This window comes from Felis catus, chromosome B2 (assembly GCF_018350175.1).
Source record: "Felis catus isolate Fca126 chromosome B2, F.catus_Fca126_mat1.0, whole genome shotgun sequence".
Lineage (NCBI taxonomy): Eukaryota > Metazoa > Chordata > Mammalia > Carnivora > Felidae > Felis > Felis catus.
In genome coordinates this window covers 35,900,909-35,913,408 of record NC_058372.1, presented here as the reverse complement: position 1 = coordinate 35,913,408, position 12,500 = coordinate 35,900,909, and the positions used below count along the sequence as shown (strand labels likewise).

Below are 12,500 nucleotides of genomic sequence, written 5' to 3'. Positions count from 1 at the left end.
CCACAGCATTTTATCTCAGTTCAACATAAGAAATGGAAACTGAGGCAGAGATGTGAGTTGCTCCAGGCTACCCATCGAGGGAGTCTGTGCAGAGCTGGATGGAGGACTCAGGCTCTAAACTCTAAGCAATGGAGTCAGGAAAGTGACAGATGTCCCTGCTCTGTTGCTGCCGTTTGGGGGATGGGTAGGGAGGGTGTTTCAAGGGTGACACAAGTAAGGTTAAGATCTGAGACCAGAGGTGCCACTGGGTCTTCGATCCCCCACCAAAGGCATCACTGTGGCCACTAAAGAGTTAACACGAGACCACGGAGACCTGGCCCAGCTCCCATGGCCGCAGCAGGCACAAACCCAGGATGAGACCCCCAGATGAGAGCACCCTGCACACCACTAATGCAAGGAAGCAGTTGCACCCCCCTGCCCCTCCAGGCTCAATCTCTCTGTCAGCACCAGGAGCTGGGATTTATAGTGTTTCAAGCAGCTTGCTGCTCTGCCCCTCGCAGGGACAATCGTAACTATTACAGCATCAATGAGCCCGTATTTCTGCCTGACACACACCGCCCTGCTCCCCTCCTGACGGTGCTGAATCAGCTCTCAGCCGGGGGGGCTCTTGGCTGCGGCAGGGGGGTTAAAGGCAGGCTGCCAGGGCCAACTCACCACCTCCCCCACGACACACCTCTGCAAAAAGAGAACGCTGCTGCACCCCCACCCCAACTCTCCTCTCAGATCCTGCACTAAGACTGAGTCACTCACCTGACAAAAATCTTCTCCATCTCCTCCAGCCTGTACACCTCCTTCACCCTGTGTGTAGAGGGACAGAGAGAGGACAAAGGTTTTCTGGGGTGTGGGGGGCAGATATTCTTACCCAGCAGCAGCTGGAGGCAGGAGGCTGTGCCTGTCCTTGTCTTCTGCTTCTGGCCCCAGTATTCCAACCCACCAGAATGAGGACCCCCAGCCCCGTGTGCTGCTGTCCAACACAGATGCCCTAGCTCAGAGCTACCAAACACCCCCTTGGGCCTGCCCCACGGCAACTGGGGAGCACAACTATGGTTACTGAAGAAGGGGGAGAGAGGAAGATCTGGCAGACACCCAAGTCATCTTCACTGTCACCAGGGGCCCGAATACCAAGGTCCAGGCTCTTGTGTAGGTCACCATGGATTTTAGGGCTTCCTGTAGCAGAGTTATTTCCAAACAGTCCTAACGGGCCTTTTACCATAGGGGACAGGGGGACCTCTACCCAGGGTGCAGGGTTCCTTCACCTCTGGGGGCCTCTGAACACATCTTTGGAACTGCTGGGTAAGGTCTCCAGGGACCCAGCAACTAGACAACAAGCAACACAGGGAGGGTCCCTGGAAGGTGTCCCTCAGGACCTGGCAGGCAGGACATTTTATAAAAAGTGTAGAGAGACACCTCGGTCTCCAATCATATAGTCTGGGTCTCCAAGCCCCAAAGGTAATAACCTCTGACCTGGGCACAGCCTGGAAAGTCTGGTCTCCCTATGTGGGCTCCCTGACTGTCCTCATCCTCCTCTCCTACCTCAGGGCCTGGAACTTTCACACCATCTAACGTGGCAACAAACACTCTCTTCTTCCTGTTCAAAAACTCCCATTCCCTTAGCACCCTTTTCTCACCTGAAAAAAAAGAAAAGGCCAGGTGGTATGCTAATGAGTGTGAATGTGCAAGGTGTGTCGTGCCCCAAGAAGCATGTGCATCTTCAATGACACCTTAACCCCTAGGAATGCATCTCCTGTGGAGGCTGGCCCGCCATGACAGGCGGGATGGGGAGACACTCTGGGGCGAAGGACACACCTACCCAGCACCCCACCCCAATTCACATTCACCAAGGGTAGTCTTATCTCTAACCACAACTTTGCCTGGTCCTCTCTACTGAGCCCTCCCATCCTCCACAGGATGGGGAAGCAGGCACTGGCCAGAAAGAAGCAATGGGGAATGGGGGTTTGGGAGGGAGACCATATGCTCACCTGATGGGATTCATGTCAGGCCGACTGGGCTTGGAAACAGCTTTCACAAATTTCTCAGCAAGCTGAATTCTAGAGCACAAACAGAGTCTCTCAGAGGTGAGCCAAGGCGCCTCCACTAGCACCCCTGCCCCCAGGGCATCTGCGTGGCACCAGAGACGGAACACTTCTGGATGTGGAGCAAAGCCGCTCCAAGAGGCAGCACTCCTATGCCTGAGGAAGCCCACCTGCCCTTCTCCACTAACATCTTTGTGGACGCCCTCCCTCTGTAGATTTGGACATCCAGTTTTGCTACATGTTGGTAGGCTTTTCTGAAGTGTGCCTTAAGTTGTGCTCAGTCCCCTCCACTAGAACTTAAAATGTCATCTGTATCGTGTATGTCGACTCACCCCAAACCACTGATGCCACAGCACACCCACTCAGAAGAACCAACTTCGGCATATCAGTATCACGGCAATGTGAGAGGTCCCTCCTTTGTGTCCCCCACCCCCCTTCTAACAACTGATCAGTCATCCATCCACAAGCAAAAGGGCCGCTGTGGGATCCAGATGAACAGACTTAAACGGGACCACCCATGCTCAAGACGTGTTCTTCAGAGACCCTCCCTCTCTCCATAAGCCTATCCTCTTGCTCAACCTGAATCAAAACCACTTCTGATCTGAACAGCTGTGGCCAAACGGAGTGTGCTGGTATCTGTGGCAATGGAGGCCCAAGCCCCAGCAAACTCTGCAGTGCAGATACTAATTCCTCACCCGGGCCCTGGAACCAGCCCATGGGTGGGGAAGGAAAACTAACGATAGCCTTAGGCAAGAAGGCCTGGGTGAGGGACCAAGCCTCAGAGGCTGCTGCCGCACAGCTGACCCGGCCTACCCTGCCCTCCCTCCCCAGGACCCAGGTCAAACCGCTGGTTAAAGTGCTGCTCCCGCACGTCACTGCCATTCAGCACGAGGACATCAAGGATGTGGATGGCACTAATCTTCCGCTGGGCCTTCCCCTAGAAGAAGAAGTGCGCTGCCCACCCTGCCAAGCATCGGCCTGGGGCCCACTGCCCACCATGGCATGCTGGCCTCCGTTCTACCTATATATCACCGGGGGAAGAGAAGGACTCCAAACACAGAACTTTCTTGTGCCTCCCGCCCAGATCATTCTCAGCACCACACCAGCCCAGACTTCCGAGCAGCCAGAGATCTGAGGCTTTAGGTGATGAGCACCCCTGAACCTCAAACTCAGTGAGGCTGCCGCCATGGTGCTCCATTCAGGGCCTAGCTTCCCAATCTTGTCCACTGTTCCCATTGACTGTTCTGAAAGTCATCTGTATGGCTGTCATGGCCAAAGCTCAAGGGATCCCTGGTAAAAACAAAATCAGCAGCTAAAAAATACCCAGCAGGCCCACTAGGGCCCAGGATGCCCAGAGATGACTGAGGTTCCCTCTTGCACACATGGGGACTGTGATCCTTCCTACCTAAACATATCATTGTTTCGAGCAACTACCCAAGGAGGAGGAATCATTTCACAGCCTTCCCCCAGCTCTGGGCCCTGTCAAGCACCACAATGTGACCCAGTTAACTTGGGGGAAAAAGGGCCAGGCTCAGCCGTGCCCCAGTTCCCTAGCTGGCAGGGCCAGAACACATGAGCAGAACCACCTCTGACCTCCCCTTTCAGTTCATGGACGATCTCCACAGACAGCAGAGTATCCCGGGGTAGCTCTGTCTTCAGGTCTAGCTTGACCCAGCGGTCTGACTGGCGGCCATCCCACGTGTAGATCTGGGACTTCTACAGGCAGAGAGAAAGGGCCTCATGAGGCAGGCATGGAGATTGAGGGGTGAGCGCTCAAAAGAGCTTTCAGTTGGCGGTTATAAGCTGATGGGGCTGGGAAATGTCAGAAGAAAATGTCTAGGAGAGATTAGTATTATACTTCAACGACAGGGATCTGGCTCAGTCCTGGTGGTAGGGAACAGGCCCAGGGCACCATTCAAAAGGCCTAAGTCCAGGGGTATCTGGGTGGCTCAGCTGGTTAAGTGTCCAACTTTGGCTCAGTCATGGTCTCTTGGTTCAAGGGTTCGAGCCCTGTGTCGGGCTCTGTGCTGACAGCTCAGAGCCTGCTTCAGATTCTGTGTCTCCTTCTCTCTCTGCCCCTCCCCTGCTCATGCTCTGTCTCTCCCTCAAAAATAAGCAAACATTTAAAAAAAAAAAAAAAAGGCCCAAGTCCATGATTAGTGACCCTCAAAAAAGATCAAGCTTATGGAGCACCTGGGCCTGGGTGGCTCAGTTGGCTGAGCACCTTTTTTTTTTTTTTTTTTTTTTTAAGTTTATTTATTTGTTTTGGGAAAGAGAGAGGCGGAGAGAGCAAATCCCAAGCAGGCTCCACGCTGTCAGCACAGAGCCCGATGGGGGTGGTGTTACAAAGAAATGGCTGCATGGATTCAAGCCACAGGAGCCTGCTGACAATCCTGTTGGCCTAGGAAGCTTAATATCACAAGAAAAGAAGCAGTGTTCCCTTTACAATGCACAGAGATGAATACGCAAATGTGAATGAATGAAAAACTGAATGGATGAATGACACTTGGCTAACTCACAGAAAGGAAGTGAAGATTTAAGAAATACCTTCCCTGGGGTCAAAGCCCCAGCTCCCTAGTGCCAAGACAACACGCACCGCGGGTGGCAGGCAGCTGTCCAGACTCCCACAGACACAGAGCAAGGTTCCACCACCCCGACAGTAGAGAGGAAGCCAGCAGCAGACTTACCCCCAGACCGATGAGGAACTTCTGCTCGCTGCCAGACACCATGCAGCGGTAGTCAAGCACTGGGCGGATCTTCTCCAGGGTTTTGGAGGTGAGCAGCGTGGGCTTATAGCTGAAGATGTCAATCTCAGTGCCCTGCAGCCCCGGGTCAGAGAAAACATGGCTGGGTTGGGGGAAGGGACAGGCGCTCAGTATGGGTGCCTGTATGAGGGATGGGGGCAGGCTGGGAGAGGCGAAGGACAGGAAGCACTTGCTCTCTGAAACATGCCCCCCTGCTCTCCCTAACCATGCACTAACTGGGATCTAATTCCATCTGCTTGGAGTGTTCCTTTAGGACCTATTAGAAGAGGCTGGGAAGGGAAAGAACACCAACTCCCTGAGTACAGATCAATTTACCAGAGCTATAAGGAAATGCCGCCAGAATATATAAGCCACCCCTTCAATAAAACTGAAGGCGAGGACTCATCAGTAGTTGGTCTGAGAGCAGTTAAGTGACCGCTCCACCCCATTCAGAAATATGTACACATGCTACTCTTCTGAGGTCATCTGGAACCTCATTCTCCAGTCCGTGACCCCAAAAAACCAGCACAACGGCCCCATAATCTGGGCTAGATTTAAATGAAGCCCAGCCCCTCAGAATCCAGGAGGTGCCTACACAAGCCCTCTGGAGGCCAGGCATCTGGAGGGAGGATGGCATGGGTCTGATACCTTCCACATCTAAAGTTAGGCCTCTCTGACTTTTTATTTTCAACAGATACCAAACTCACCTGGATTAGCTCAAAGAACTTAGATTTGGGGTCTGAGGAAGAAGGAGCAACTCGAGCCTGGTCTGGTATCTGAAAGGAGATGGCAAAGAGCTTTGATTTGCAAATGTACTTTCAACGAAAGCTGTGTGTATGCACATGCAGGCGAGGGGATAGGTCCAGACAGGGGAAGAGGCAATGGCCCCCAACAAAGGGGGCTAGAAAGCAGGAGGTGGGAGTGGGTAATCCAGTCACTGCCTCACTTCAAGCCCTGTGGTTGCACACCACAAAGGCCCCTTCCCTCTGTCTGGGACTCACTGTGGGCAGAGAGTTGCTGTATAGGGCCCTGGCAACAAAATGAGGCCTGGTCACCCACCACCCTTGTCCTTTTTGACCCAACTGCAGGACCACAATGTCAGTGAAAGGGCCAAAAAGGTAACTCCTGACAATGCTAAGACGTCTAACTCTGGAACCCTGTGAGGGTAGGGAGACGTTTACATGTAAGGAGAAACCCTAAGTAGACAGGGTTGGTCAATCCATTCTTCTCTACAGCTTCCCTGCTCTGGAGTAATAATGGGCTAGGGAGATGCTCACCCCCCAAAGTCGAAGGCACTCTTTCCGGATCTCTGCCTGCCGAGGCTCACTCAGGGTTCTGGGAAAATAAAACCAACAAGTGATTAAAACCTCCAAGAGGTACAAGGAGTGTGCATCCCATGCACCCCTCAGAACTCCCAAGAGAGGAAGCCCAGATGAATAAACGTGTGTGCACACAGAGGCCATGCTGCCATTAGCCCAGGATGCTTACAACACTCACATGGCTCTGCCCCTTAAAGAAGGGGGATCAGATGTAGACAAAATGGATGACCTCCCCTTCTCACCACAAAGGGAAGGAAGACTACCCTCCCGATCACCCTGAATGCCAGAGTTCCCCACACACTCTCCTCTCTGAGCATGTTCTGGCTTTTCCTCTGCTGATACACATTAAGTCCATCCCAATGGATGCCACTATGCTCCAGAAAGCTTTATCAGCTTATGCTGACCCCCTACCAGAAGAATGGTTTTCTTAGACCAGTCCTATCTCCCCTCTCTTGATCACTCTTTATTCTGTGTCCCCTCAACATTATGCATTCTACTCATACTATGCCACTCTACACCCTCTGATGCACCCTCTACATTCCTCCTGTATCCTTTTCCTGGGGTACTCTTATCTGCCTAAACACAAAGTCTTTGAGGGCAAGGTTCATGCCATCTACTTCCCTGGTATGCTTCACAGACCACAGCAGAGTAAAAGATTAAAAAAAAAAAATAGACGTTTTTAAATGTTTGTTGAAATGAAATAAAGAGCTCAGAGGAAGGAGCAAAATGAAAAGATCTTTCCTTGAAATAAAAGAATTCTGGGGAGTGGGCAACACTCACGTGTCTTGAACAAAGGCATGGATTTTGGCCAGAGCTTTGATCTGCAGACTACAGTGGCTAGAGAGAGGGGGGGAAAAAAAAGATTTAATTTCAGAAGGATTACCAAAAAAGGCAAAAGATATCAAAAAAGAGAAGCTCAGCCAGAGCAGTGGCCATCTACATCTGGGGGAGAGGGGCTGGAAAACTGAAAGAGAACCCCCTTGACTACACCCCAAGATACAGTTACATGGGGCCTGCTAAAGGCTTACGATAAAGCAGAACTGAGTCAAACCCGCTAGACACCCAGCTCCCAAGTCCTGCTAAAAGGAAAGTTCTGATCCCATCCTTAAAAACTTGAAAGCAGTAGTGAATTAATTCTAAATAAAGCAACGACAAAGCCCAGACCCAGTTCAGCTGCAGACTGAACTGACTCAACCCACCTACACTAGCAGCTGCCCTTGCTACTTTAATCCCCACTATCCTTTTATACAATGTCTGGCATTAAATTAAAGAGTGTGTGACATGTGATAAAGCAAGAAAATGTGACCAGCTAACAAGAGGGGAAACAATCCAATAGCAGAAGATCCAGAAATGGTCCAGATGTTCATATTATCAGACATGGCCCTTAAAATAACTGAAAAACATATTAAAGGATCTAGTAGAAAAGATGTACAACATTCATGGAAAGATAGAGAATTTCAGCAGAGGTACAGAAACCGTATTTCTAAAAAACCAAGATTCTAGGATTGAAAACTATGATATTAGAGATGAAGAATGATTTTAATGGGCTTATCACCACACTGAAAACAGCAGAGGAAAGAATCAGTGAACTTGGGGATAATGAGGTCAACAGAAACTCAAACCAAAACATAAAGAGAGAAAAAAGTGAAAAAAAAAAAATACCAGTATTAGAACTCTACAGGACAATAGCAAACAGTTAAACATAAATAAGTAGAGTCTCAGAAGCAGAAAAAAGAATAAGACAAAAATACTAACAAGATAATAGCCAAGAATTTTCCCAAACTGGTAAATGAAATCAATCCACAGATCCAAGGTCAGAGAACCCCAGGCAGAATCAGTACAAAGAAAACCATATATAAACACACTGTGGTCAACATGTCGAAAACAAAGATAAAGGGAAAATCTTAAAAGCACTCAGAGGAAAAAGGACACATGATATGCATGAAAACAGTAACAGTAATGACTGACTTCTCTCATCAGAAACAAGGAAGGCAGAAAACAATGGAACATTATCTTTAAAGTGCTGAAAGAGAAACACGACCAACCTCAAATTCTATATCCAATACAAGTATCCTTCAAAGAGGAGAGGGAAATAAATACATTTTCAAAAGACAAATTACTCCAGCATACTTGCACGATAAAAATAGGCTAAAAGAAATTCTTTAGGCCAAAGGGAAAGGATTCCAAACAGAAACCCAGTTCTGCAAGAACTAGAAATGAAGAACACCAAAATGTGTAAATAGGCCAGTAGATACAAAGGACCTTTTTAAAAAATGTAAATGTACATATGCAGGCATACCTCGTTTTATTGCACTTCACATTACTGCACCTGACAGATAATGCATTTTTTACAAATTGCAGGTGGCAACCCTGTGTTGAGCAAGTCTATTGGTGCCATTTTCCCAACAGCATTTGCTCGCTGCATGTCTCTGTGTCATATTTTGGTAATTCTCATAATATTTCAAACTTTTACATTATTGTTATATTTGTTATGCTAATCTGTGATCAGTGAACTTTGGAGCCTGAAGATGTGGCTGAACTGCTATAGAACTTTATCAGATGAGGAGGTGCTTCTTATGAATGAGCAAAGAAAGTAGTTTCTTGAGATGGAATCTACTCGTGGTGAAGATGCTGTTCAGACTGTTGAAATGACAACAAAGGATTGAGAGTATTACATAAACTTAGCTGATAAAGCAGTGTCAGGGTTTGAGAGGATGGACTCCAATTTTGAAAGAAGTTCTGTCAGTAAGATGTTATCAAACATCACATGCTACAGAGAACCCATTCATAAAAGGAAGAGTCAATCAATGTGGCAAATGTCATTGTCTTATTTTAAGAGACTACCACAACCATCCCAACTTTCAATAATCACCACCCTGATCAGTCAGCAGCCATCAGCACTGAGGCAGAACCCTGCACCAGCAAAAAGATTATGACTCACTAAAAGCCCCGACAATGGTTAACATTTTTTTTTAGCAATAAAGCATTTTTTAAATTAAGATTTGTACATTGTTTTTTGTACACAGTGTTACTGCACACTTAGTAAACTATAGTATAAACACAACTTTATATGCACTAAGAAACAAAAATTAATTTGACTTGACATATTGCAATATTCACCTTACTGCAGTGATCTAGAACCAAACCTGCAGTATCTCTGAGGTATGCCTGTACAGGCAGATATACTTTAAATCTCTTTAAAAGATGATATAGACTTTATGGTTTAAAATAAAAATAATAGCAAGCTAAAGTAGGGTTTATATAAAACAAGAACACAAAGGCAGAACTGTAAATGCATATATACTGTGGTAATAAGGTTCTTACATTGTTCATAAAGCAGGATACTCTTTGAAAGTAAACCATGATAAATTAAAGATGAATACTGTTATCTTTAAAAGAGCTAAAATAACTCTCAACAATAGCCAAATTCTGGAAAAAGCCTAAATGTCCATCAACTGATGAATGGATAAAGAAATTGTGGTTTATATACACAATGGAGTACTACGTGGCAATGAGAAAGAATGAAATATGGCCCTTTGTAGCAACGTGGATGGAACTGGAGAGTGTTATGCTAAGTGAAATAAGCCATACAGAGAAAGACAGATACCATATGTTTTCACTCTTATGTGGATCCTGAGAAGCTTAACCCATGGGGGAGGGGAAGAAAAAAAAAGAGGGTTGATGGGGTATTGGAGGGAGGGGAGGGTGGGTGATGGGCACTGAAGAGGGCATCTTTTGGGATGAGCACTGGAAACCAATTTGACAATAAATTTCATATATTCAATAAATAAATAAATAAATAAATAAATAAATAAATAAATAATAAATAAATAAAAGAGCTAAAATATAAAACAGACTAAAAAAGAAAAAATCCAAGGAGATATAAACGAATATTTAAAAATACCAACCAGCCCCCCCAAAAAGGAACTGAGAAACAAAAAGAAAACAGGATAAAGAGATACTAAACAACCAAGATAAGAGGATTTTAAAAAAAAATTCTTTTAATGTTTATTTTTGAGAGAGACAGAGTACAAGCAGGGGAAGGGCAGAGAGAGGGAGGGAGACACAGAATCCAAAGCAGGCTCCAGGCTCTGAGCTGTCAGCACAGAGCCTGACACGGGGCTCAAACCCACAAACTGTGAGATCATGACCTGAGCCGAAGTCAGACACTAAATCAACTGAGCCAGCCAGGTGCTCCAAGATAGAGGATTTAAACCCAAACATATCAATAATTACATTCCATGTAACTATACTAAACACTCTAATTATAAGGCAGAGACTGTCACACTGCATAAGAAAGTAAGACCCAAGCATATGTTATTTATAAAGACAAACACAGGTTGAAAATAAAAGGACTTAAAAAGATAAACCAAGCAGGGGTATCTGTGGCTCAGTCAGTTAAGCATCTGACTTTAGCTCAGGTCACGATCTCATGGTTCCTGAGTTCGAGTCCCACATGGGGTGAGCTAGAGACCTGCTTCGGGTGAGCTCCAGCCACACTTTGGATGAGCTCGAGCCCCACTTCGGCCTCTGTGCTAACAGTGCAGAGCCTATATAGGATTCTCTTCTCTTCTCTTTCTCCCTCTCTCTCTGCCCCTCGCTCACTCACACTCTCTCAAAAATAAATAAATGAATTGAAGAAAAAAAGACAAATCAATACGAAGCAAAAGAAAGTTGATGTGACTATATTAATACCAGATGAGGTAGACTTCAAGACAAAGAGTATTACTAGAGATAAAGAAGGATATTTCATAATGACAAAGGTCAATTCATTAAGAATAACAGAATACAGATTTAGAGATTAATAACCCTTATGAACACAGACTCAACTCAATAAAATATTAGTAAATCAAATACAGAATATATAAGAATGATATTCATAACCAAAGCATATTAAAAAATGCAAGACTGGCTTGCCATCTGAAAATCATTCAATGTAATTCACTGTATTAATGGAATAAAGAATAATACCATAATAATTTCTATAGATACAAAAAGGATCTGACAGAACTAAACATCCATTCAAAATAAAAACGCTCAACAATCTCAAAATAGAAGAAAACTCAATCTGATAAAGGACGTCTACAAAAACCTATTGCCAACACCACATTTAATGAAAGATTAAACACTTTATGCCTAAAATTAAGAGTAAGGCAAGGCTGTCTACTTTTATCACTTCAGTTCAACAGCAAATTGAAGGAATTAGTCATTTCAATAAGGCAAGAAAAAACCAGAACTACCATATGATCCAGCAATTACACTTCTGGGTATTTATCCAAAAGAACTGAAATCAGGATCTTGCAAAAATATTAGCACCCCCATGTTCACTGAAGCACTATTCACAGTAACCAAGATGTAGAAACAACCTAAATGTCCACTGACAGATGAACAGATAAAGAAAATGTGGTAATATATATACAATGGAATATCTTTTTAAATTTTTTTAAGTAAACTGCACACCACATGTAGGACTTGAACTCACAACCCCAAGATCAAGAGCCACACGCTCTACCCACCGAGTCAGCCAGGCACCCCTTTACATACAATAGAGTATTTAGACAAGACAGACAGAAAGACAGAAAAGAAAAGAAAAGAAAAGAAAAGAAAAGAAAAGAAAAGAAAAGAAAAGAAAAGAAAAGAAAAGAAAAGAAAAGTTAGTTCTAGGCATCCAAACTGGAAAGAAAAAAAAAAAGTAAAATTATCTCAGTTCACAGACAGCATAATCTTTCATGCAAAAAAACCCTAAAGATTCCACCAAAAACTATTACAACTAATAATCAAATCTGGCCAATTTGCAGGATACAAAATCAACACACAAAAACCAGTCATTTCTACACAATAATGAATAATCTGAAAGGATGAAGAAAATAACTCCATTTACAATAGCATCAGAAAGAATAAAATACTCAGAAGTAAACTAAAGAAGTGTAAGACTTGTACACTAAAAGCTACAAATCACTGCTGACAAAAATGGAAAAAGACATAAATGGAAAGACATCCTGTGATCATGGATTGGAAGACTCAATATTGTTAACAAGACAATATTATCTAAAGCAATCTACAGATTCAATGTAATCCCTTTCAAAATCCCAAAGGCAATTTTTGCGAAAATGGAAAAACCCATCCTAAAATTCATATGGAATCTCAAGGGGCCCCATAGCCAGAACAATCTTGAAAGAGAAAAACAAACTGAAGGTCTCATATTTCCTAGTTTCAAAACTTACTACAAAGCTAGAATAATCACAACTGTGGTTCTGGCATAAAGATAGGCATACAGAACCAAAGGTACAGAATAGACAGCCCAGAAGTAAACCTCTGCATATATGATCAAATGATTTTCAACAAGGGTACCAAAACCATTTCATGAGGAAAGAATAGTCTTTTCAACAAATGGTGCTGGGAAA

General features: G+C 44.9%; 1 protein-coding gene across 5 annotated transcripts in view; it reads right to left on the bottom strand.

The window, feature by feature from the left end:
• CMTR1 (cap methyltransferase 1) overlaps nt 1-12,500 on the bottom strand; it is a 49,808-nt gene that overhangs the window by 3,212 nt on the left and 34,096 nt on the right. For 4 of the 5 annotated variants that reach the window (XM_003986075.6, XM_019830537.3, XM_019830538.3 and 1 more), the window contains 8 exons: nt 6,877-6,933; nt 6,055-6,112; nt 5,485-5,553; nt 4,721-4,852; nt 3,627-3,749; nt 2,879-2,970; nt 1,980-2,048; nt 751-798 (listed from right to left, as the gene is read on the bottom strand). In XM_003986075.6, coding sequence (XP_003986124.1) covers nt 751-798; nt 1,980-2,048; nt 2,879-2,970; nt 3,627-3,749; nt 4,721-4,852; nt 5,485-5,553; nt 6,055-6,112; nt 6,877-6,933 — 648 coding nt within the window. The remainder of the gene's footprint in view (nt 1-750; nt 799-1,979; nt 2,049-2,878; nt 2,971-3,626; nt 3,750-4,720; nt 4,853-5,484; nt 5,554-6,054; nt 6,113-6,876; nt 6,934-12,500) is intronic. The other variant, XM_045057471.1, reaches the window with a different exon arrangement.